Here is a 25377-nt window from a genome sequence, read left to right as displayed (position 1 = left end):
GTTCTTTATCCTGTTCCCGAGCCAGCATGCGGCTCCTCAGGTAGCTCTGAGGCGAAGGATGGCTAATTCTCACAGGGGTCAGAGGTTGCGGAACAAGGACAATTGCTTTTGGGAAGAAAGCGGCAGACAGCTGCCGGACCAGCTGGAGGCCGAGAAATACATATACAGAGGAGTCTAGGAAGGGATCTTAATTAGGTCCAGGACATCCTTGACGGCTTCTAGGCATCTACTTCCCCAAACAGAGACTGCACATTCAATAGAGTATAATTTAGTTTCGTTTTAATTCATCATCGTTTCACAATCATCCACAGACAGTATTTCGACTATTCTCGATTACAATATTTTTAATATTGATTATAGCATAAGGGTAGGAGGAGAACAACGGAGGTTGGGACTTGCAGGATCTGCAATTGATTTTTCGCTGAAATTCGAAATTGATTCCAGCCAGAGAGGAGTTTTCGTTTCGGCGCCCGCCACCTGCTCTCTCTCTCCCAAGATTTAGCGGCGTTATGGTGACAGGACATCGAAACGAAAGCCATCCCGGCTGGTGGCGCAGGAGAATATGAATGTGCAAAAGAGTTTTCTCTTGTTTTTTGTATAATTTTGTTTTATCTTAAGCTTTACGTTAATTTCTGTTGTTTAATGACGCGCAGGGATGGCAGACAGATACCCCAGATGTTAATTGCACGTGACTTCTGTATTATTCTTCATTAGGGCGATGCTTAACCCTGGAAGGTGGACAGGAATTTTCCGACAACATCCTTCAGCTTGGCATCGGAGGCCTCGGAGATCTGACCGTCCTTGGCGATGGTGTCGAGCAGAGCCTGCTCGGAGGTCTTGATGTGCTGCAAGAACTCCTTCTCGAACTTGGTGATCTTGGCGGGATCCATCTTGTCCAGATGTCCGCGCACACCGCAGTAGATGACAGCGACCTGGAACGAGGTGATTACGATTTATGTTGGCATTAAACCATGTAGACTTTAACGCACCTGATCCTCAATGGACATGGGCACGTACTGGCCCTGCTTGAGCAGCTCGGTCAGACGGACACCACGGTTCAACAGCTGCTGGGTGGCAGCATCCAGATCGGAACCGAACTGGGCGAAGGCAGCGACCTCACGGTACTGGGCGAGCTCCAGCTTCATGGAACCGGCCACCTGCTTCATGGCCTTGGTCTGGGCAGCGGAACCGACACGGGACACAGACAGACCGACGTTAATGGCAGGGCGGATACCCTTGTAGAACAACTCAGTCTCCAAGAAGATCTGGCCGTCAGTGATCGAGATGACGTTGGTTGGAATGTAGGCAGACACATCGCCGGCCTGGGTCTCAATCACGGGCAGAGCGGTCAGGGAGCCGCCGCCCATGGCGGGGGACATCTTGGCGGCACGCTCCAGCAGACGGGAGTGCAGGTAGAACACATCACCGGGGTAGGCCTCACGACCTGGGGGACGACGCAGCAGCAGGGACATCTGACGGTAGGCCACAGCCTGCTTGGACAAATCGTCGTAGATGATCAGGGCGTGCTTGCCCTTGTCACGGAAGTACTCGCCCATGGCGCATCCAGAGTAGGGAGCCAGGTACTGCAGGGGGGCGGCATCGGAGGCGGTGGCCGACACAATGACGGAGTAGTCCATGGCACCAGAGTCAGTCAGACGCTTGACGATCTGGGCGACGGTGGAACGCTTCTGGCCGATAGCGACGTAGATGCAGTACAGCTTCTTCGACTCATCCTGGCCCTCGTTGAAGCGCTTCTGGTTGATGATGGTATCGATAGCCAGAGCGGTCTTACTGCAAGGGTGTTCCAAAGTTAAGTATACAAAAAAAAAAGAGATATTGAGGAGAAAAGTGGCACGGATTTTAGTGGGCCACTCATCTTACCCGGTCTGACGATCGCCAATGATCAGCTCACGCTGGCCACGACCGATGGGCACCAGGGAATCGACGGCCTTGATACCAGTCTGCATGGGCTCGCGCACAGAGACACGGGGGATGATGCCGGGGGCCTTGATTCCGACACGGAAACGGTCCTTGGTGTTGATGGCACCCTTGCCATCGATGGCATTGCCCAGAGCGTCGACGACGCGGCCGAGCAGCTCATCACCGACTGGAACGTCGACAATGGCGCCGGTACGCTTGACGATATCGCCCTGCTTGATGAGCTTATCGTTACCGAAGACCACCACACCGACATTGTCGGGCTCCAAGTTGAGGGCCATGCCCTTCAGGCCGGAGGAGAATTCCACCATCTCATCGGCCTGGATGTTGTTCAGACCGTACACACGAGCGATACCGTCACCAATGCTCAGCACACGACCAGTCTCCTCCAGATCGGCCTTGGGGGCGACGCCCAGGATGCGCTCCTCCAGGATGTTGGAGATCTCAGCGCTGCGCTGTGTACCGGCCACATGGAACTTGCGGGCAGCGAGGCTGGCGGCGGGGTAAGCAGCCTTGCAGGCGGCCTGTAATAAAAATTATTTATATTAGATGGTGGTTATGTAAGGTGTAAGGTACATAGGAACCCAACTAGAATCGACTCTGTCCTAGCCACCACTCCTGCTACTCTTCTGGTCCCTACTCTCCAAAACTCCAACAATGAGTATCAGTAGGTTCTTAACACCCTCCGTTCCTGTCATCTCACCTCCACCACTTACTGGTCACAAGCACATAACCTCAAACTTTTTTCCACCGCATCTCGGCCAAACTGAAATTATGTAATCTGGCAACAAAAACATTGTCCATTTAACCATTCTCACTCGTATTAACTTCTAATTTAACTAAAACAATGGCCTTTTGGCGATTTTCTGCGCGAAGCCCTGATTATGTAACCTGGCAACCAGCTCTTCTCAGGCGGCCGCTTGCAAACTTGCCGCATTGCGTAATGCAAATTCTAGTCCAAAACTCGGGGAAAATCAGCGGAAAATAGACTAGACGGTTAACTTTATAATTCCGCACAGTTCTATCATATTTTTAGAGTCACGCTGCGCTAAACGGCTGCATAATCAATACGGTTATGTGACATTTATCGACACCTTTTTTCAACGCTTTTTCTCCACAAAATTCGTTGCTAATACCTGTGTGGCAGCCTTGGGCAGGTTGCGGGCGACCGACGACGCCAGACGTGCAGAAATAATCGACATCTTGTTGCTTTTTTACTTTTCGCCGCAAAGGTAATTGGACAATTCGACAATTCCTAGTCCGCTCGTAGTAATTTTCACAAAGATGGTGCGGTGCTCCACGTTCAATGTGGCAGTGGCTGGAAATACCGCGTCAGGTGGTCACACTGGCTGCATGCGATAGTTATCGAAATGCTGTGGTGAGTTTACAGTAGGGTGGACCCTAACTTTTGAATGACCGTTAGTAATTTATGCATTAAAACAAAGCATTTCTAGAGTTTTTATTATAAACTGTTTAGTGCCACATTTTTTATACGCATGTTTGAGATATCAGTGTCTAATATGCCACTACTTAGCTTGAACAAACGAAGATTTTTCTCCTCCGATTGAAGGAGTTATTAAAACAGTCTGTTCATAATATTGGAGACTTTTGTTAATTTTTGTAATGTGGGGGGGTGGTAGGTGGCTGGAAAGCGCGTCCAAGCTTGAGAAGAGAGAAAATCCGGCGTGAAAGTCTACACGTCGACGAGAAGAGGAAGCACAGGAAGAGGATGCTGTGCGCGAAAATTATAACGGTATGTCTAATTTTTAAGAGCTTTCGCTCTCTTCTCTCTGACAGGCAGCTGCTTCGAATCGGTTCGGCAAGGACGAACCGGTAATGGCGGTACGAACCGGGTACTGACCAGAATCTGGCAAGAATTTGGCACCAAAAAATTAGACCAACAAAGAATCCAACTATAAATAGTTTAGTTAAAATACAAAAATGGTCGCCAAATGAGAGAATTTTGTGAGAGGGATTTTTACTCGCGCTGGTAGGTGGGATTTTTACTCTTCGGACATCTTCGTGTCCTGAAAAGCCCGTGGTGAAAGCGTGGTGAAAAGCCGAACGCCCGCGCGGGCCAAGGCTGGGCACCGCTGTTTCAAAGGAGGCATCGATGAAACATCTGAGTCCTGAGTCGGTCCTGTGAACACAACGCGGCGATACAACGGGAAAATCGGGATAACTCGCGCCGGAGTGTGGGGCGCAAGGTGCCCAATGTAGAGGAAAATTGCAAGTGAAAACGCAGGCTGGCCGTTTGAATGTGAAATGTGCGAGTGTTGCTGCCACTTTGAGGTGCAGGAACTGGATTTTCATCTCGACCACCAATTCGAGGGAACAGGAAAATCGGCAACGATATTTGGCCACGTGTTATAGGCATATTCCGGTTGGAAATCAACGTTTATTATGCAAATTTACGCAACAACAGAGACTTAGAGGCCCAGCATCCAATCTCCAAAAAAACACAAAAAAGGAAAACTCTTAAACTGGAAGCGCTCCTTTCTGAATTCTTCGCTTATTTTTTGTATTTTTTGTTGCCGCTGCACACAGACAACGAGAAATTTGTCATCACACTCGCAGCATAGAACAAAGGCAGCCGTGGAAAGCGACGGGAAAAAGATAAATAAGAGAGGAAGAACGAGTGGGAGTGGGCGCACACAAAAAAAAAGGGGGAGGGAGTGAGCCCCAATTCCCCCCATCCCCCATACGTCCGTCTCGCTTGCGCGCACGTGTCGGGGCGCATAAGCTTCGCACTTGACTTGAACATTAAACGCGTACTCTGTAGCCCCCCTCTCCACTGCTCCAGTGCTCCACTGCTCCACTGCTTTTTTAACCCATGGATATCCAGGCGGCCTGGCTGATACGACTTCTGGCAGCATCCCAGCAGCACCCTTACCGGACCCGGCCGCAGCGACTGCGAGTTGGCATTTATATGTTGCCCATCATGCTGTGAAATCCGCTTCGCTCCTTTCTCCATTCCGCTTTTGCAATTTTTGACAGCTGTCAGCGTGTTCCGTCGCGGGTGTAGGTATTGGTATTGGTATTGGTGTGTGTGTGTGCGTGTGCGTGAGCGTGAGGTGCTAGCACAGTTATTTCCACTTGGCGGCAAGGTCAGCACGACATGCAAATTGAAAAGCGCCGCAAAAAACAAAACCCACAGAAGAAGCCAAGGCAAAGCCAAAAGCAACAGCATCCACAAACGGTGAAAGCAACTACAACAACAACAACAACAAAAACAACAACTGAAGTCCGAAGCCGCTGGCGCTGCGAAAATGTTTGAGAAATATGTCGCCACATATGTGCGCGCGTGTGAGCAAGTGAAATTAAAATTCCCGCATGCCTAATGAATTTGCCGTCCCTCTTCCACGACCACAACGACCGCTACCGCTATGTGTGTGCCCCGGGTGTGTATGTGTGTGTATTCTCTGACTTCGGAATGACAACCCCAACAACAACAACAACAACAAAAACAAAAACAACAGGACAGCAGCTTTAACTAAAACAATGGTTTGCTAAGCTGTTTGAGTGAGTGAAAAAAAGGAGTGCAAAAAAGAGAGCCACAAAAGATATATATAGAGGGAGAGATACATAGAGGAGCGTAAGCGAAAGTGAAAACTTGCATCGAAACATCCTATCAAGAAAGGTACGTAAAAAGCAGATGCCCTGAAAAGTATGCTACAAAGAAGTTGTTTCTTTGGTTTCGTTTCCGTTTTGGTATTTTTCTTAATACCAACTAACCGGAAATCATGACTTAACAAGCTTTTATCCTTATTTATATTATAATTTTTAATAATTTCTTTGGTTTGTATAATTTTGCAGAAATTGTAGAAGTGGGCTTGCTACTTTCTAATCATGCAACTGACATCAACTGTTTTCCCATTCATCAAAACCCAAAAGATCCAAGAACAAACCCGCAAACACAAGCACACACTTTTATGCAAATTTTGGCAAATCAAAATGCAATTGAGGTTTCAACGCAAACGCAAACATGTAGAGATGCCAGACTCTAATAAAATGAGTTATAGTCGATTATCTTATAGCTTTAATTTATTCATTCTATAACTAGCATTTTGAAACCTTGAACGTCTTGAATGTAACACTCTTCGTCCTTTAAGAAATATATCTAAATTGATGTGAAATTTTTATGAATTCTTTTATTATTTGGTGCCCTGGAAACTTTATCGATTAGAAGTTATGGTCTTATGATTTTGAAACCCACGAAATATAAAATATATAGAAATAAAGTCATTACCATCTGGGACGAGGGTCCCCCGAAAAGGAAAACCAATTAAAATTATTTGTGGCGTCAAAGGCAAATGGCAAAGAATGCGGTGAGGCGAAATGGAAACGAAGCGAAATGGAAACGAAACGAACAGAACAGGACACAGGACGCAGGACTCAGGAGTGGGCAGGAGTCGGCAGAACTGAGTGAAATGAAATGGAGAGATGTGAATGGGTCCTCAGCCTCCTCGTAAATAATGCGGGCATTAGAAAGGACTCTGCCACCATCCCCTTTCTGCCGGCCCGGCCTCCCGGCCCTCCTTTGCGAGCCAACTTCTTTTTTGGCCCATTGCAGCGGGGCATAAAAATGTTAATTTATGTTCGCTGCGCCTCAGAGTTTGCATGCCTCTTTTTAATGCTACTGGTAGTGGCTCCTGGTCCTGGTCCTCGTCCTGCTCCTGGTGCTCATTTTTCCAAATTTTTTCGTTCAGCCCATAAAAAAAGATTTCACTTCTCTCTAGCTTGTGTTATTTTTTGTTTTTTACTTTTTTCGGCAGATAAACTGTTTTTGTTGCCACTTTGAATGAAACGTGACTGTGTCCCGAAATATGCGAAACAGTTGCCAGCTCCTGGCAGGCTTTCTGCAAAGCCCGCAGAGACGAGTCCTTTTTTTGTGTTCATGGAAATGCAAAGCTATAGAGCCAGATACAGATTCTTTTTTGGCTGCATCCACAATTAACAAGCTGGCATTAATGTGGAAAAAGGGATTCCCAGATACCAGATACCAGATTCCACCGATTTTATCCGATTCTCGGGGGCAAGATTGCAAGGCATGCGTGCGTGAACATTTAATTAAAGCGACTTATTAAGTATGTAAATTTCCGCAAATGATTAATTTGCATATTTATGAGACTAAAATGAGCAGGATAGGTGGTAGGGGCTGTAAGGGCTGCAAGGGATAGAAGGGAAGGGGGCGTGAAACAACTAAATAAAACAACAGCAAAAAGCACGGCACCATCAGCGATGAAGAAAACGTCGGCAACTGTCAATAATAATCAGGCTGGAACGTGAGCGCCGGCCGAAAGGGGGATGCTAAGGATAATGGGGTATGGTGTATGGGGTATGGGGGTATGGTAACACAGCGACGGCTGTAATAACAATTTGAAATTGAAATTATGAATTTAACATGACAGCAAACGATGCGCGCAAGTTTTATGGCTTTTAACTGCAGCTTAAGGAGTTTACTTACGCCGGCTAATTATGCGTAAGACGAAACGCGACAAACGTCCGTAAAGGACTCTCCCAGGAGGTTGCCAGGCAACTCTGACGAAAATCAGATGCCAGCTGCTCAAGTTTCATACTCTTGAAGGCGAAGTAGCAACCCGAAACTGATAGTAAATTGCTTTTGAATAGATTCATGTCGATTCATTTTGTTTCGTGAAAAGCGTGGAAAGCGTTCCTAAAACATATCAATCATCAGGACCCTCTTGCTCCTGTTGCGGCCACTAATTAATCATAGAGCTATGGTGGGGCACTGTCGCTGCCCTCCGCCTCGTATTCCAATTAAGTGCATTTCTTCGTTTTCACCTTTCCGCAGATGCGTTAGGACTTCCCAAGGACTGTATGTAAGTTTCACTCGCAGTGCCCTGCGACGTGCTCCAATTAGCGTGGATGGACATGATGAAGAGGAGTTTCCTCCCAAAAAGTAGGTTTTCGGCCCACCAACCTGCCCTAGCCTGGCCAACCTGTCAACCAATTTTAGCCCGGCCAGCGTCTGAAAGCGTGTTCGCTTTGCGTGTCAATCAATGGCAATACTCAGTTGCCTTCCTTCCTTCCTGATGATGCTCCTGTTGGCCACTAATTCTTATTGAACGTCACACTCGACAGGATTTCACATTTTGGGGCAGCAACTGCTCTACCGCTTTTTTCGCACTTTAAGCCGCTTACGCAACAGTTTCGTAACAGTCAGTTGTCTGTATGTATGTGTGTATCTGTTGTGTGAGTCCTTGCTTGTCTAATTAAAATTGTCCCCCTCCCAACTCCCACTCCACCATCGTCCTCGTCATCATTCTACGATTCTGTTAAAGTCAACAATTTTTAATTTGCCAAACAAACTGTATATAATTAATTAAAGTTTAACGTGGGCGTCACAAATGAAAAAGTAGCCTTCTAAGTGCCCAGGACCGAGCCTCCTCCTTATTCCACATCTTTCAACAGGGCTCGCCATTTGTCGTTTTTGTTGCCCGCTCTCCTGCATTTTCATTTTGTTTTAATATGCAAAGTCAACAACATTCTGTGTCAGCCAAAGGGCAAAATCAACAGAACTATAGTTCTGAGTGGGGGAACGAGAGGGAGCCAACTCACGGAGGATGATGTCCTGCGAGCAAGGGCCCAGTGCCCAGCCGCATTAGCCAAAGGAGACGGAAGACGAAGAGAGAGATACTCGTGGGGGATGTCAACTGGCCAACTGACCAGTCTAATAGACCAGATGCGTCTGTGCACTATACACTGGGCGAAATTAAAGCAGACTTTAAAAAAAATAATAATAAACGTCAGTTTTTTAGATGCTCTACTAAAAATGGTCTAAAACCAATATGATTTATTTTCCATCTCATTCAGTATATGTATTTTCTCACAGTGTTAATGTGCGTGGAGGAATGTGGCAATGTGGAAATGCAATTGGCATATAATGGCTGCCCTGCAGCTACTACCCCGATAGCCCGGACCCTGTTAGGTGCAAATAGGTATCATTTTTGGTCCGAAAGGCAGAAAACAATGGAATTTAGTCTTCTACAGAGTCATTCACAGATATTAGAGCATTAGACCGCAATTGAAATCCAAATCCTAATCTCAGCGCAGCTGGTTCAAAAACTGTATTTTATTCACGCCTTTTGCCGCTCAAGTGATTCCGACTCATTCAATTGCGTTGAATTGACAATTGAGTTTACCGCAATATTTGCTTAATCTTGTCTCTCCTGTCCTCTCCTCTTTGCCCACACCCACACTCACACCACCATACGTAACTGGGAAATGCAATTGCCTATGAGTATGAGTGAGTGAACCAGTGTGTGTGTGTGTGTGTGTGGTCTTGTGTTGGTGGTAATAGTCTGCTTGTGAGTCGGGTTCGTGCCATTGACAGTTTGCCGTCAATCAGTTGTCGATGTTGTTGTTGTTGTTGATTCCCCGGCGAATCAAACACTGAAACAGACACACACACAGATGAATTCAATGAATGTGCCATGTATGTTTCTGTATCTTCGACTGCATTATGACAAAGACAATATGTAAATATGCATTTAATTGGTTTGTAATTATTATTGTTGTGGCTGTTGTCCTGTTATTGTTGTCGATTTTAAGTGGTCGGAGGTGTGTGTCAACCGCCACGATTGCATTTCGTTATTTGTTTAATAATTTGTGTATTAATTGCACTCATTTGAGTGCCTCGGTTGCGAAAAATTGCATACACAGAGCTTTTCGTTAATTAGTTTTAGGGTTTCGATTATGGTTTTCGAATTAAAACCCCAAAAAGTCACCTATGAAAATGTTAATTGAACAATTTAATGAGCGTAACTCGACTTTTTGCGGGAAAAACTCAACGTTTATTAATGGAGCGGTCGCAATCGAACCAATCTGAATCGGAGGGGGGCGCGCATTATTCAAAAGCTCGTTACGCTCAGTCAGTTTCAGTCATTAATTTTTGCCGATCCCAACCCCCCCTACCTGGGCCCCTTTCAAGCAACCACATTCGCATAAATTTTGCAATTAAATGGGAAACAGGAGGAAGGTATGGAAGCAATGAAAAAAATTGTTGCCTACTTTAGCGGGCACTTATCAGCTTTGACTTTTAGCTCAGATCGCGATTCGTTTTGCGACATTTGCCATTTGAATTTGTTTGTGGTGGTGATGGTGGTGTGCTCGGGTCGACCGACGTGAGGCTCGTAAAAAGCAAAAACGCATAAAATGCAAAAAGCACAAGCTGCGTAAAATTGAGCTAGCCGGCACAATCACACAAGCACACTGAATACTCGGAGGGGAAACAAATCAAACCACGTGCAGTTGAAAGTTTGAAAAAGTCGGAACACACACAGATGTAGATAGAAAACGAAAACTCTCTCGTTCCAGCTGTGTGCTGTGACGCACACAGCCAAGAACGCACACTTTCTCTGGCCTTTCGTTTGGCCTCAATGCAATCACAATAAAAACCGCACGCATACGCACAATTTTCATTATAATAAAACTGCGCATAAATATCTAAATGAGCAATAAAAATGTTTTATGTGCAATGCGACGGCGACGTCTCTACGACATCGACATCTCGACACCGCACCCGCACCACATCAAGTGGGAGCATAAAATTAAAGCAGCAGCTGCTCGAAAAGCAAAGAAGAAAGGACATGTTAGATAGCATAGGACCCTCACACACACACACATACCTAGCTGTGATTGGCAGACAGCTAGGAGATATCGAAATAGACCCAAAACTTGACCTTACTCCAACTTAAACTCTGACACTTCAGCCGATATGTGTCTGGTAACAGAGCATACATACTATTTGCGTATGATTTTTTCTATGCATACAAAATTTAAATGGGCTTTAGGGTGAACCTAAGGTAATGAAAGGTATCTAAAGGATGCTATTTCTTCCTTGTCAATACATAGTGCTTTAAATTGACTAGTACTTTAAATTGAAGTCCTGTAATGGTCCATCCTTATTTCAATATTTGCATGAAAATGGCAAAAAATCGGCCAAGTGTCATAAAGTTTTTAAAAGCAATGACAGCCAGAGAGCAAACTGGCAGAGACAGCTCGGCTCTCGATCTGGATATGGGGGCATTAAATATGTCTGAAATATTTAAACGCCCGGCCCGGCCCGGGTGTCGGATGTGTGGGTGTCGGGGGCAATAATAAAAATAATACATGAAAATGTCAAAAGTGTTTTCTTTTAACTGATAGAAATATATGTACTTTGTGAGTGGCGATAAAATGGCATTCAAACTGCCAAAAAAACAAATTGGCAGCCAGCGATGGATTGTCTTTACAGATGAAGGCTTAAATATAAAGTCTTTATATGCATATATTTCAGCCTTATATTTTGTATATATTGCAAAATGTTCAGCCCTTTAGATTGCGTTGTGTGTGTGAATGTCCTTTAATGCTATTAGTTAGCTGATTCCCTTTGTGCATCAGCGCTGGAATATAAAATGTGTGCTATCCGAATAACTTACAATTTTCGCCAACGCTTAATTTACCATAGTCCTGAGTGTGTGGAGTAAATTGCCAGGCAGTTGATTAATGCATTTTATGGACAGGTTCCCGTACCCAGGACTTCGGATAGCGGCAGCCGACAGCCTCGACTGAAACAGATTACTTAATGACGCTGTGAACGGCGGGTCGTATACGTAATGTTAATGAAATTTTTCACAAGTGCGTGTCTGTACGTTGGTCCTGTGAGCTGTGTGAAAAATTTTAATTTGCATTGCAATAAGAAACTTGTAAGCTCAGAAGCAAACTGCACAACATTGTCTACAAATTGAGATGTCAGAGGAGGTGGATGTGGAGGTAGAGCTGGAGGAGGAGGAGGCGGGCCTGGGGATTATAAAAACAATTTGCTCTTTTTAAGAGGAGGTGGAAAAGCGGTAGACAAACCGCTGCGAAAAGCGCTAAATAACTGAAGAAATTTCTGGACCATGGCAGTCGTCATAGGCAGTGCGGCCTGTCAGTTGCAGGCGGCGGCCTGTTGTCCCAGTCCCAGTCGCAGTCGCTGTTCTTGTTGCCCGCCGGCCATGTAAAAATATGGCACACGTTGCGTATACGTCATATACACACACATGAGCACACAGACACGCATACATGCCCATACCGGGAAGGATGGGAAGAGCATGGGAGTGGGGAGCGAAGCGAAGAATAAACAAACACACAGCAGAGATGTGAAAAATGTTGGCAGCTCCGAAGGAAATTGAGAAACTGACGGGGAGAGTCAAAGAATGAAAATGGAAAACAGGAGCAGCCACATCAGCACCAGAATAAGAGGAAATGTCGTGAGTGAATGAGTGTAGATGTGTGTGTGTGTGTGTGTTGTAGCTATTGTATAGCAACAGGGGGGAGTTGAAGCGTAGGTGGGCCAACGACATGAGCCGTGACGTTAGGCTTATTTATTTATTATTTCCTCAGATTGAAGCACTATCAATAACCAAGAAGCAAGCAAGGAGGGCCAGGAGTCTGGTATCCTCCTATATTTGCGGGTAGCATCTGGCTGGTTGGGTGGGTGTACGTATTTTTTTGGGGTTTTTCGGTTCTTGGTTTTATCAAGTTTACAACCCCAGTGGTGGCGACTGTTTATGGAACCATTCCGAGCAATCTGAGAGAATCTGTAGAGGCATAAATATGGATGTTCTCGCCTGCCTAACAACTTGATTGAGTTTCCTTTCGGGCGAAAAGAATAGGATTTTTATTACTTTACGTCATCACCTTGTTTGACTTTTGTTCGTAATAATTCCTTAAACAATAGAGGAAACATATCTGAAAACAGGATAATTTGCAAGCCCTTTTCCATTTAGTTTTTATCGTTGGAAACTGTTTGCATAAATCAAAGCCCTTTATATTTTCGCCATCTACTTTTTGTAGACAAAGTCCGTTTCCCATGTGTGCCATTCATTAAGTTGTGCATTCACTTTTTGTCATACAAATACATACATACTGGAATATGTATTTTTTGGATAGCCGAGATCATGATTTAGTGCCGGGTGGTCGGGCTTAATGATGTCAATCGGCGCGTGCTTTGGCTTTAAACTAAGGCCGCATATTTGCCAAGTTTATTTGGGCAGAAAAACAGAAGAGCAGCAAACCGACCCGCACATTCATCATAAATGTGGATGAGATACGAGGCAAGGTAACATGGAAAAGCAATCGCCGGGTCGGGAACAGGAACGGGGGCCCTACAAAAGGTTTACAAGTACGCTGATATGCGAGGAGATGCTTGCCAAAAATTACATGGACCATTGGTCAGCAAAAGCAACAACAAACGGTCCCCAGCAACCCTTAAACAACATGCTCTTCCCACAAGGACATCTCACATGCTCCACGCACACACACTCGGATATTCATAAAAAAAAAAAATGAAAGAAAAAAAAACACCTTTGATGTATGTAATTTTGTTACCATTTTTTATGCCTCTCATTCCCATGCCATTTTGTTGTTTTGTTTCCTTTACTTTTTGGCCATAATGTAGAGAGGCTCTGGGTTTGGAGGTTGAGGAGTGTGTTTGTGTATGTGTGTGTGTGTGTGTGACACAGAAAGGCAGTTGTGCGAGGTGCGAAGCTGTGACGTAAGCATCGGAGCACTGGCCACCAAATTGGGTTACCCCAAAAAAAGCCGGGGGTTGAAGCCGTGCACACAATTCTTTTTCCAGCGGTTTCTGCCGCCACAAGGGAAATGAGATTTGCGCCTCGGAGCAGCAGCGTGTCAGTTTCACAAAAAAAAAGCATATATATTAAAAACCGGTCCGATTGAGGGATAGGTTTAGATGGCGAACTGGATTTTAAGGTGAAATATATACATTCATTTCGTGTGTGTGTGTTTGAATCCAAGCGATTCATTTGATGGACGGATCCGAGAACAAAAATTGCTAGAAATTCATGCTCGGCCATCAATACTTTGGATGACTTTTGCAATTTGAGCCAACTAATTGGCCATCAATAAAATGGAAAATTGGAAACTTTGTCACAAAACTTTAGACCAAGATGAAGCTGTTTATTAATTTTTTCCACAGACAGGCAAAGAATTTACTTTAGGCTAATTGAATTATTGTCATAACCAGGGTAGTCCTGGCCACTAGAATGCCAGTGCCACTAGAATGAAATAATTATCGCGCAACAATCGAGGGAATCGCGCACTCTGGCCTGCTCCCAAGGAACAGAATCTTAATTAAATTTAAGAAAGCGATTGCGAAGCGAAGAGGGCACAGTTCACTTAATAAGTATTAGACCTGCGACAGACCTATATCCTGGGCGGGTGGCGCAATTCCCACAAGCTGACAAACTCATCAAAAATTTCACAGCCACTTGGGAAGGCAGAAAAGCGAAAAATTTTTATTGTGTTTTCATTAGAGGCGCGCAAATGGTCAAAATGCAAGATACTAAAGCCAAGAAAACCGCCATCGCTTAGGACACACTTAGAGGGCAAGGCCAGTGGCCACCACCACCCCCAAATTGCGGCCCAGTGGGTATCGAAACTTTTGGAACAACTCAGACCAAAGACACCCAGACACGCGCGGAAAATGTAATGAACAAATGAACAACACACAGATACTCAGATACACATACAGATACAAATACATATACGTATATATACATATTTACATACAGGTGGCCGAGCAGTTCTTTGGGGGGAGCAAGGCGGAATACTTAAATCTCAAGGGCACGTTTCTGAAAATAAATAAATAAAGCTTCTTGGCAGAAAGCGGAGGACCTCAAAATGCCGTTTACCCGAAAAGCTTATCGGCATAGAAGAATAGCCGAGTAGTGGATTCCTTTAAAAGTTGATGATTCAAAATATCAGTGCAAGGATTTTGTAATTTAATATTAATTGAAAAAACGCTTTAGCTTAATAATAAGAAATTGGCTAATTTTCTTTTTCATAAGCGAAAAGAAAATAGTGACAAACTTTATAGTTTTAAAAATCTAAATCTTAATAAAAATTTTTTTTGTTGTTTTGTAAGGATTCCGAGTAATTTAGAGAATAGCATAAATATACAAGATGGACAACAGAGTAGTGGTGATAAAAATATTAATTAAAGATACAAAAAAGATGCATCGAATAGGAGACAGAATCCTGCCCAACTTGTAATTAAAAAGAAAACTTTTCCTTTCGCCAAGTCATCGATAAATTAAAGTGGAGCCATGTCGATGGAGAACAATCTCACCCCCCAATGAAATCGCAGCTCGACAGCTGATTAATGATTCGTAAAATTACAAATTACACACAAATGTTATCCGAGAAGGAAGGAATTTGGCAGATAAAAATCGGCTACCCAGCATCCAATTCACTTAAGGCGCTGCACCTTGTTTGCCTTTGGTCCAATGAAGGACTTGATTGATTATGGCCCATCAGAGCTAATGAGCGGATCCGCAATTAAAACAAAAGGGAGCTTGCACAACACTGTTAATATTATTATTCGTCAATATGACTATGAAATTGAAAATGGGTTCGTTTTTAATGTATATGTATGTACAATGTACATCAATATAGTTATATTTATCAGCTGCCGCCAGCTTGTCTCTGGTCGTGGGGAACGGAACAGCAGTCACTACTCCAGTACCACGGGACAACAGGAAAGCTTTTCAAAAATATCAAATTTCCGCCTGCATTGAACATGTTTGTGATTCCCTTCCTTTTAATATAAGTCGTTCAGAGACGATCCTAAAGGAGAACTAGCAAGCCGATAGGGCATAATATGTATAGAAAGCATTAACTATAAAAGGTGGATAACAACTCGGAATATATCTGAATTATACACTCTAAAGGAAACCTTTGTTTAGATGCTTTTCTCCTTAGCCTTAGATAAGGTAAAGCCTGGAGCGCCCTGCAATTGGAGAAATTAAAACATTTTTGAATTTTTGAGTGTACTTAAATGATATGCCATTTATTTTTATTTTTGGAAACTTGAATTTGACATCTGATCAACGGATCGAATTGACTTATCGAAAAGCGCTTTCCTAGGAAAGACCATGACGACCATTTGTATGTTATTGATTTTATAGATAAAATATTGGAAGATTGTTGGAGGAAAGGTAAACGGTTTAGAACGCTCACTTCGGTGGGAGTCTAATATCAGCGTAATCATAATAGTGCATATCGTACTCATATCGGAATAACCGCTCCATATACATGCCGAAAGTCCACGCATCCAATTTAAATAGTTGGAACATACGGTAGAATCCCTCGCTGGCGTGCCTTTCATGATAAACAAAATTGCAAGGATCGAAGCTGGCGGCCCAATACGTCATAGACACATCGAATTCGCATGGCGTGTGTACATATAAGAAACCAAATGGATATATAGGTTCCCATTCTCGTCGTCGTCTGGGAATATGTATAACAACAGATTTTATAGCTGGCGAATCAAACTGGGTAATTTTCGGTGCAGTATCTTCGAGTGTGTTATTTTGGGTTGAGTTTTTCTTGCTGACCAGAGCACTAGGCTCTGAAGGAGTGGGAATACTTCGCGAGTTCCCGACGCACCACTAAAAACAGTGAATGGGTCAGTGCGCAGTAATACGGATTATAATCCACTTACCATTACAGCCAAAACCACAAAGAACAGTATTTTAGCCATGATTATTGTGTGTCCTATGATTGTTATGAAATATATGAGGCTGAGTTGATTCAGACATATGACTCAATGCTTTCCCATTTAAAATATTAATGTGTGTTTCGGAATGTATCAGAATTATAATGCATTTAAAGAAATATCCTAAAGATATTAAAGAATCGGATACGTTTTTAGGACCTTTTTCCTGGGCAGTTTAAATTAGAAGCATCCTCAAAGGGTGTAATTTATGTAAACAGTGTTTTATAAATTTGCCTGTAAGGAGACATTTTAGTCTCAAAATAAAATATTTTTCTTTACTGGCATTCTACTCCTAAAGACGAGTCGATTGGTACCACAACCCGACCGACACTTCGTTCAGAAGTTATTCAAGAAATTCAATTTCAAAGCTCTTTCCAAATGAAGGCAGTTTGTCCCTCTGTGCCGATGAAAAGGTTAATAAAATATCTATTTCACATTCTTTTTTTGTTTTCAAAATTTGCTCATTTGATCTTATTTATTTTGCACGTGGAGATAGCCCTTGAGATGACGAAAATTTTGATATATCGCTTATATCTGATACCTAAGTATATCTAGTTTTTGTCAAAATTTTGCCACACCCCCTTTCACTTCGAAATATGCAGGTTCGTCACCGGTATTTTAAATCGCCAAGAGATTTTTTATATGATACATTATGTAGCCTAGCAGAACTTAATTTATTATTATTTACAATTTTATCATATCCATTCCGAATTAGTCCACATCAATTTTAAGTTGAATACTCAACGTACTTAGCTTCTCTTGAAACGGTAGCTTGTATGTTGTAGAATTTACTATTTATTTAAGGTTGAAGTCGTAGGAGTGCGGATCGGTCTCGTACCGCTTCATGCGTTCGTGATACTGGCCGAAAAAGAACGCCTCCAACTGGTAGGTCTTGTAGACTCGGTAATGACCCTCACTCATGTATCGATTGTTGTAAGACCAGATGCAATGGTTGGGAAAGGCGAAGACATAGCTCGTGGCGCCCCTCGAGTCCATGTCGCAGGGTGAATGCTTTGTTTGCAGGTCCATCGGCATGGAGGGGACACTATCAGCCTGCCGCTTGATGTGTCTAAGCTGGACGATTTCGGTGTCAGGTGCCGACTTCGCTATGGGGCCATCTGAGAGCGGCTCCTCCACTGGCACCGATCTTCCTGCCACATCCATCGGCATCTAGTGCAGTTAAGACCTATTACGTTCTGTCCTTAGCGGTTGCAATTGTGTCAATTCACTCACCACCATGCCACATAGAATGACCAACAGAACCAAATTTTGGCTGAGCTGCATCCTGGATGCGTCGCGTGTATGTGTGAGAGGTGTGTGGTGTGTACAGTTTGGTGTAACATGGAATGTGATGAAAATAAAAGTAACGAATGGGGAGAGCCATCTCTAGGCTTGCTGTGGAAGTCTGTTTTGCTCGATTGCTGACATCAGGGTGACAGGATGTTAGGACTAGACATAAGGGCTAGAAGCTCAAGTGCCTCCTAATGACCAGTATCGATAATGACCCAAAGCCCCGGCCAGATCATATCGCGATGATATACGAGCGGGGCAGTTTTCAAGTGTGAATATAATATGACAGCAAGGCCCCAATGACAGGACTAACCTACTGCACAGGCCGCCTCGTATTGATTTCAAGCTGAAAGGCTGCAGGAAATGGGCAAAAATATCTGGCGGAAATGTTGAACGAGATGGGAGCGGATGACGCCAGAGAATAGTAATTCACAGATACGTCTACGAGGAAGGGGTCCGGTCCCGGGGCTGGATGTTAACACATATCTTTGGGACATAATTGCAAGGGCCGGCGGGTAGGGGGAGTATCAGGAATTCAGGAATCTGAATTCAGGACCAGAATGAGTGACAACTGTTTTGACACGCATGTTTTGGCAGGATAACAAGGACCAGGCCAAATCCAGACCAAATATGATGAAATATTGTCAGTCTTCTGTCTACAATATTGATATACGCAATTAAAATGAACCTATGAAAAGGCATTTAAGAAAACACTTAAATCGTATTTTTTAGGCAAAACTAGGCAAATTTAAGTTGAATTTTTATGAATTTCAATTAAAGTTGTGTAGTCATTATCGACGCGAGCCTCTGAGTATACCAAGTCCTATCCAAAATTCTGTGGTCACATATATCTCGTTACTTGTCTATCCTGTGGCTCTTCGCTAACCAATGAAATCTGACCAGGGTGGCATCAAGACAGCCGCCATGACACCCCCAACTTGCCGGCACCATCACCACTCTGGAAGCGCTAAACGCTTTAACAGTTAATTTTGCATCCAATTAAGCCCGGCAATTGTCGAGGGTCTTGGGTCGTGGGAAGCGGCCTCTGCTTATGACAACTAGACAGCTCAACCTCAAGCTTAAATTCACGTTTCCAGGCAACGCTTTGCGACGTTAAGCGAGGTACTGTGGACTGTGAGGTAAGTGGGGGCAAGCTGAGGACTGCATGAAATGCAAATATTTCCCCGGCGAATTGTGTGTACCTGCTGCAGATGCAATTTCTGGGCAAATGGGACGCTTAATTAAAGCCAAGCACTAGAAGGCCCCCGAAACGAAAGCCAGCCTGTCTGTCACTCACTCAAAGCCAGAAACGAGAAACCGAAACCAGCCCAGAAACAGAAACTGTAGCTGAAACAGAAACAGAAGCCAAAGCGAAGGACACCCGAAAGATTGACGATTCCAAGGAGCACAATGTCCCAAGGTAGGTCGAGTAGTCCGGGTAGCTGATGAATGTGTCTGGCTGGCACTTTCGCCAAGGCAATCCCCGTGGAAAATCAGCACCCAATATGGCTGCCATACATCCTTTGGCCATATTATAGCAGGGCTATGCCTTCATCCAGGCAGCCAGGACAGAACCTGCTACTGCTACTGGGTGCAGGCGTGTGGCAATAACTTGTCGTTGTCACTTGCCGTCCTGTATCCTGCAACTACGAGTATAAATGCATTCCATCTTTGACTTTGCCAATAAAGTGAAATATCCTTTCGCAATCTGCTCACTCGCTCCAGTCCTTTCTGGCATCCTTGCTGGGCTGGCAAATATTTTTTTACGCTGCGCCAGCAGAATTTGTCGCAGACAACCGCACTGCACTGGAAGAAATCTCTTCATTAAGGACTCTTAAAATAAAGAACAAAGACTGCCTAGTATTGCATACTTTTTGGGAGTGCAGAGCCTCCACTCCACTGCTATTGCAACTGCATGTGCAGGTTACACATTTTTTCCGTTCTTGCGTCCAAGCTGTTTTTCATTTTCATTTTGTTTTCCTTTTTTTTCCCGCTTTTCCCGCATTTTGCACGAAACGACGCGACCCTTTTGTTTATTTGCACCATCAGTGCCGCGTTCCGGGGGTTAGGAATATTGACAGCTAATAGATGATTCGTAAAATTACAAATTACACACAAATGTTATCCGAGAAGGAAGGAATTTGGCAGATAAAAATCGGCTACCCAGCATCCAATTCACTTAAGGCGCTGCACCTTGTTTGCCTTTGGTCCAATGAAGGACTTGATTGATTATGGCCCATCAGAGCTATGAGCGGATCCGCAATTAAAACAAAAGGGAGCTTGCACAATGGGTTCGTTTTTAATCTATATGTATGTACAATGTACATCAATATAGTTATATTTATCAGCTGCCGCCAGCTTGTCTCTGGTCGTGGGGAACGGAACAGCAGCCACTACTCCAGTACCACGGGACAACAGGAAAGCTTTTCAAAAATATCAAATTTCCGCCTGCATTGAAAATGTTTGTTTATGTTTAATATAAGTCGTTCAGAGACGATCCTAAAGGAGAATAATCTAGCCGAAGCTACACTTGAAAGGAAATCTTAAATGTATTTGAAACTGTCTTGTACACCTTCTTTATAAGGTCAATCATGAGGTAAAGCATGGAGCGCCCTGCGATTGGAAAAATTTAAACATTTTTGAATTTTTGAGTATACTTGAATGATATGTCATTTCTTTTTATTATTGGAAACTTTATTTGTTGACATCTGATCAACGGATGGAAGTGAATTATCGAAAAGACCTTTCCTAGGAAAGACCATAAAAAATCGTCGATAAGTCGATAAGTTTTTTCCTAGGAAAGACCATAACGACCAAATGTATGTCATCGATTCTTTCGATAAAAGATTTGAAGATTATTGGAAGAAAGGTAAACGGTTTAGAACGCTCACTTCGCCGGCTTTGGTTGGATAACAATATCTTCGTAATCAAAATAGTGAATGTCGTACTCATATCGAAACAACCGCTCCATATACATGCCGAAAAAGAACCCCTCCAACCTAAATAGAGAGAAGATACGGTAGAACCCCTCGGAGGCGAACCTCTGGCTATAAAGCCACAGACAACCACGTTCACCCAGTGAACCATGTACTACCGGAGCAGCGTCGAAATCGCAGGGCGAGTGTGTGTATAAGAAATTAAATGGAAGGTACGGTTCCCATTCTTGTCGTCGTTGTCTGGGAATATGTATAACAACAGATTTTATAGCTGGCGCATCAAACTGGGTAAGTTTCGGTGCAGTATCTTCGAGTGTGTTATTTTGGGTTGAGTTTTTCTTGCTGACCAGGGCACTAGGCTCTGAAGGAGTGGGAATACTTCGCGAGTTCCCGACGCACCACTAAAAACAGGGAATGGGTCAGTGCGCAGTAATACGGATTATAATGCACTTACCATTACAGCCAAAACCACAAATAACAGTATTTTAGCCATGATTATTAGGTGTCATATGATTGTTATGATATATGTATATGAGATTGAGTTGGTTCAGACATATGGCTCAATGCTTCTCCATTTAAAATATTAATGTGTATTTCGGAATGTATCACAATTATGATGAATTTAAAGGACGATCCTAAAGATCTTAAAGAAACGGATACGTTTAAAGAAGCTTTTTCCAGACAGTTTAATTTAGAAGCGACCTCAAAAAGGTTGAATTTATCTAACCAGTTTTGTAGGATCTACTATTTATTTAAGGTTTAAATCGTAGAAGTGCGGATGGGTCTCGTAGAGTTTCATGCTGTTGTGATACTGGTCGAAAAGACTCGGTAATGACCCTCTCTCATGTATCGATTGTTGTAAGACTAGATGCAATGGTTGGAAAAGACGAAGACTTAGCTCGTGGCGCCCCTCGAGTCCATGTCGCAGGGTGAATGCTTTGTTTGCAGGTCCATCGGCATGGAAGGGACACTATCGGCCTGCCGCTTGATGTGCCTAAGCTGGACGACATCAATGGTGGCGTGGGACAATAACTTGTCGTTGTCACTTGCCGTCCTGTATCCTGCAACTACGAGTATAAACGCGTATAAAAAGTGAAACGAGTATAAAAATTCTTTGACTTTTCCAATAAAAAGTATCCTTTCGCAATCTGCTCACTCGCTCCAATCCTTTCTGGCATCCTTGCTGGGCTGGCATATATTTTTGTACGCTGTGCCAGCTGAATTTGTTGCAGACAACCGCTCTGCACTGAAAAAAATCTCTTCATTAAGAAAACTAAAAACAAGAAAGGAAAGCTAACTTCGGGCGGAGCCGAAGTTTATATACCCTTGCAGTTGAGTTGCAGTCCGCTAGGTGGCGCCGTATATATCGTATATAGTCGGCCGATCCTTATGAAATTTGGCATATCAGATTATTTTTCCCAAAAAGGCATCCATTGAAAATCCCATCCTTCTAACTTGAAAAACAACGAAGTTATGGCATTTCCGATCAATCAGTTATATGGCAGCTATAGGATATAGACGGCCGATCCTTATGAAATTTGGCAGATCGGATAAGTTGGCCCAAATTAGAATCCATAGAAAGTCCCATGCTTCTAACTTAAAAAACAACGAAGTTATGGCATTTCCGATCAATCAGTTATATGACAGCTATAGGATATAGTCGACCGATCCCGGCCGTTCCGACTTATGTACTGCCTGCAACAGAAAGAAGGGTGTGTGCAAAGTTTCAACTCGATAGCTTTAAAACTGAGAGACTAGTTTGCGTAGAAACAGACAGACAGACGGACAGACGGACAGACGGACATGCTCATATCGACTCAGGAGGTGATCCTGATCAAGAATATATATACTTTATAGGGTCGGAGATGTCTCCTTCACTGCGTTGCACACTTTTGACCGAAATTATAATACCCTCTGCAAGGGTATAATAATTTTTTTTTTTTTTTTTTTTAAAACGTTTATATTTATTCAAAATTAACAAGTATACTGCTACCTATGTGGCAGCTTCAGCAGGTTGTTAATAACAAAATTAACAATTATGGTAAATATACTACTAGAATTTAGAAATTTGTGTTATGCTATATTACAGTTTGATATTATTTGGATTTTAATTTATTAATTATTATTAGGGACTGTTATATGTAACGCAACGGTAGGTCGTGCGGGTGGAATCTTTTTAGCCTTCTAATTCTGGGACGACGAAGCAATCTTTTTGCCAGGTCGTTGGGGTGATTACCAAGGCGTTTAAGGTAGTTTTCAGCTTGTGTCCGGCAAACGTCTCCCACTTTAGGGATCTTGAGGTCCTTTTCAATGTCCCTCGTCCTCATGTACCAAGGGGCATTACACATTTTCCTAATAACCTTACTTTGAGCCACTCTTATTATACCCTTGCAGAGGGTATTATAATTTTGGTCAAAAGTGTGCAGCGCAGTGAAGGAGACATCTCCGACCCTATAAAGTATATATATTCCTGATCAGGATCACCTCCTGAGTCGATATGAGCATGTCCGTCTGTCCGTCTGTCCGTCTGTCCGTCGGTCCGTCTGTCCGTCTGTCTGTTTCTACGCAAACTAGTCTCTCAGTTTTAAAGCTATCGAGTTGAAACTTTGCACACACCCTTCTTTCCTTTGCAGGCAGTATATAAGTCGGAACGGCCGGGATCGGTCGACTATATCCTATAGCTGCCATATAACTGATTGATCGGAAATGCCATAACTTTGGTGTTTTTTAAGTTAGAGGGTTCGAAGTTTCTACACATGTTATATTTGACCAGAATATCTTATGTACAAAATTTCGTAAGGATCGGCCGACTATATCCTATAGCTGTCATAGAACGATCGAAATTGGCATAACTTTGGTGTTTTTTAAGTTAGAAAGATGGGATTTGGTAGAGATTCTATTTTGGGAAAAACAATCTGATTTGTCGAATTTCATAAGGATCGGCCAACTATATCCTATAGCTGCCATATAACTGATTGATCGGAAATGCTATAACTTCGTTGTTTTTCAAGTTAGAAGGATGGGACTTTCTGTGCATTCTAATTTGGGCCAACTTATATGATCTGCTAAATGTCATCAGGATCGGCCGTCTATATCCTATAGCTGTCATATAACTGATTGATCGGAAATGCTATAACTTCGTTGTTTTTCAAGTTAGAAGGATGGGAGTTTCAATGGATTCCTCTTTTGGCAAAAAAATTCGATTTTCCAAGTTTCATAAGGATCGGCCAACTATATACGATCCGCTATATATCTAATAATATAAGATGGGTGGCGCCACCTAGCGGACTGCGACTCAGCTGCAAGGGTATATAAACTTCGGCTCCGCCCGAAGTTAGCTTTCCTTTCTTGTTTTTTAATAATTTATTATATAGTGGAACTCTCATAAGGATAGGCCTCTCATCTGTTAATTTGTTGAAATAATTTGGTTTCCCACAACTACGAAACAATTTTGGATTTTAAATACATTTTTGGGCAAATTTTTAATTAAAATTTTTAAACTAACCAAATTCCAAAACCTTTGTAAATTAAAAATACGTATAACTTCAGAGCCACTGAAGCTATTGAAAAATTCTTTACGTCTTTGGAAAGGTTTTTAATTATTCCACCTTCTTGAATGTCAAAATCTATAGAGCTAAAAATAAATAGTTTTGATGTTTATCCTTACAATTAAAGTATTGCTAACTGTGTAAATCGCCTGTCCAGAGGTTACTTCCATATATGTATATATATTCTATATGTTATGCGTTCTATTTTAAATAATTGAAGGTCAATATATACAAAAAAAACAACTGATATCATATAAAAAAACCTCTTGACGAGGTAAAGTACCGGTGACGAACCTGCATGCGAAACCCAAAATATCTGATATCAATTTTAGTGACGAAAATATGCTATATAGGTGTACAAAATTGCATATAAAAAATATTCTTGTTCGGCACGTGCAAGAAAAACAAAAAAAAATCAGTCACGTGCCGAACAAGAATATTTTTCATATGCAATTTTGTACACCTATGTATATAGCATATTTTCGTCACTAAAATTGATATCAGATATTTTGGGTTTCGCATGCAGGTTCGTCACCGGTACTTTACCTCGTCAAGAGGTTTTTTTATATGATTACAAATTATTCGTAAAATTACAAATTACACACAAATGTTATCCGAGAAGGAAGGAATTTGGCAGATAAAAATCGGCTACCCAGCATCCAACTCACTTAAGGCGCTGCACCTTGTTTGCCTTTGGTCCAATGAAGGACTTGATTGATTATGGCCCATCAGAGCTAATGAGCGGATCCGCAATTAAAACAAAAGGGAGCTTGCACAATGGGTTCGTTTTTAATCTATATGTATGTACAATGTACATCAATATAGTTATATTTATCAGCTGCCGCCAGCTTGTCTCTGGTCGTGGGGAACGGAACAGCAGTCACTACTCCAGTACCAAGGGACAACAGGAAAGCTTTTCAAAAATATCAAATTTCCGCCTGCATTGAAAATGTTTGTTTATGTTTAATATAAGTCGTTCAGAGACGATCCTAAAGGAGAATAATCTAGCCGAAGCTACACTTGAAAGGAAATCTTAAATGTATTTGAAACTGTCTTGTACACCTTCTTTATAAGGTCAATCATGAGGTAAAGCATGGAG

The 25377-nt window shown here is 42.9% G+C and overlaps 3 protein-coding genes and 2 long non-coding RNA genes across 10 annotated transcripts in view; 1 reads left to right on the top strand and 4 right to left on the bottom strand.

The window, feature by feature from the left end:
• Positions 1-262: 262 nt before the first annotated feature.
• LOC6496376 (ATP synthase subunit alpha, mitochondrial) lies at positions 263-3269 on the bottom strand. Its single transcript, XM_001960752.4, has 4 exons — positions 3075-3269; positions 1882-2462; positions 990-1791; positions 263-932 (listed from the first exon to the last, which is right to left on the bottom strand). The coding sequence occupies exons 1-4, from the start codon at positions 3138-3140 to the stop codon at positions 723-725; spliced, it is 1659 nt and encodes a 552-aa protein (XP_001960788.1). The 5' UTR covers positions 3141-3269; the 3' UTR covers positions 263-722.
• Positions 3270-3530: 261 nt separating this feature from the next.
• The window catches only part of LOC6494192 (cyclic nucleotide-gated cation channel beta-1), a 62603-nt gene continuing 40756 nt past the window's right edge, over positions 3531-25377 (top strand). For 4 of the 6 annotated variants that reach the window (XM_044715644.1, XM_044715645.1, XM_032451233.2 and 1 more), the window contains exon 1: positions 3531-5578. The gene's annotated coding sequence lies outside the window, so the exon portion shown is untranslated. The remainder of the gene's footprint in view (positions 5579-25377) is intronic. The other 2 variants (XM_044715647.1, XM_044715646.1) reach the window with 1 other exon arrangement.
• On the bottom strand, positions 15768-16739 carry LOC116654767. The gene is made up of 2 exons (XR_004309983.2): positions 16451-16739; positions 15768-16397 (listed from the first exon to the last, which is right to left on the bottom strand). It is a non-coding gene; the product is annotated as an uncharacterized LOC116654767 (long non-coding RNA).
• LOC6496375 lies at positions 17287-17931 on the bottom strand. Its single transcript, XM_001960751.4, has 2 exons — positions 17738-17931; positions 17287-17674 (listed from the first exon to the last, which is right to left on the bottom strand). Exons 1-2 carry the CDS (start codon positions 17786-17788, stop codon positions 17300-17302), a joined length of 426 nt encoding a protein of 141 aa, XP_001960787.1. The 5' UTR covers positions 17789-17931; the 3' UTR covers positions 17287-17299.
• On the bottom strand, positions 20589-21447 carry LOC26513688. The gene is made up of 2 exons (XR_001408775.3): positions 21185-21447; positions 20589-21131 (listed from the first exon to the last, which is right to left on the bottom strand). It is a non-coding gene; the product is annotated as an uncharacterized LOC26513688 (long non-coding RNA).

Source organism: Drosophila ananassae, chromosome 3L, assembly GCF_017639315.1.
Source record: "Drosophila ananassae strain 14024-0371.13 chromosome 3L, ASM1763931v2, whole genome shotgun sequence".
Taxonomy (NCBI): Eukaryota; Metazoa; Arthropoda; class Insecta; order Diptera; family Drosophilidae; genus Drosophila; species Drosophila ananassae.
This window is presented reverse-complemented; position numbering and strand designations above follow the sequence as displayed.

Coding starts and splice junctions, on each gene's coding strand:
- LOC6496376 (XM_001960752.4), bottom strand. CDS start 3,140: ATGTCGATTATTTCTGCACGTCTGGCGTCGTCGGTCGCCCGCAACCTG. Junction 1,792..1,881: donor ATTGGCGATCGTCAGACCGG/GTAAGATGAGTG, acceptor ACACCCTTGCAG/TAAGACCGCTCTGGCTATCG. Junction 933..989: donor CCATGTCCATTGAGGATCAG/GTGCGTTAAAGT, acceptor ACCTCGTTCCAG/GTCGCTGTCATCTACTGCGG.
- LOC6496375 (XM_001960751.4), bottom strand. CDS start 17,788: ATGCAGCTCAGCCAAAATTTGGTTCTGTTGGTCATTCTATGTGGCATG. Junction 17,675..17,737: donor TCATTCTATGTGGCATGGTG/GTGAGTGAATTG, acceptor TAACTGCACTAG/ATGCCGATGGATGTGGCAGG.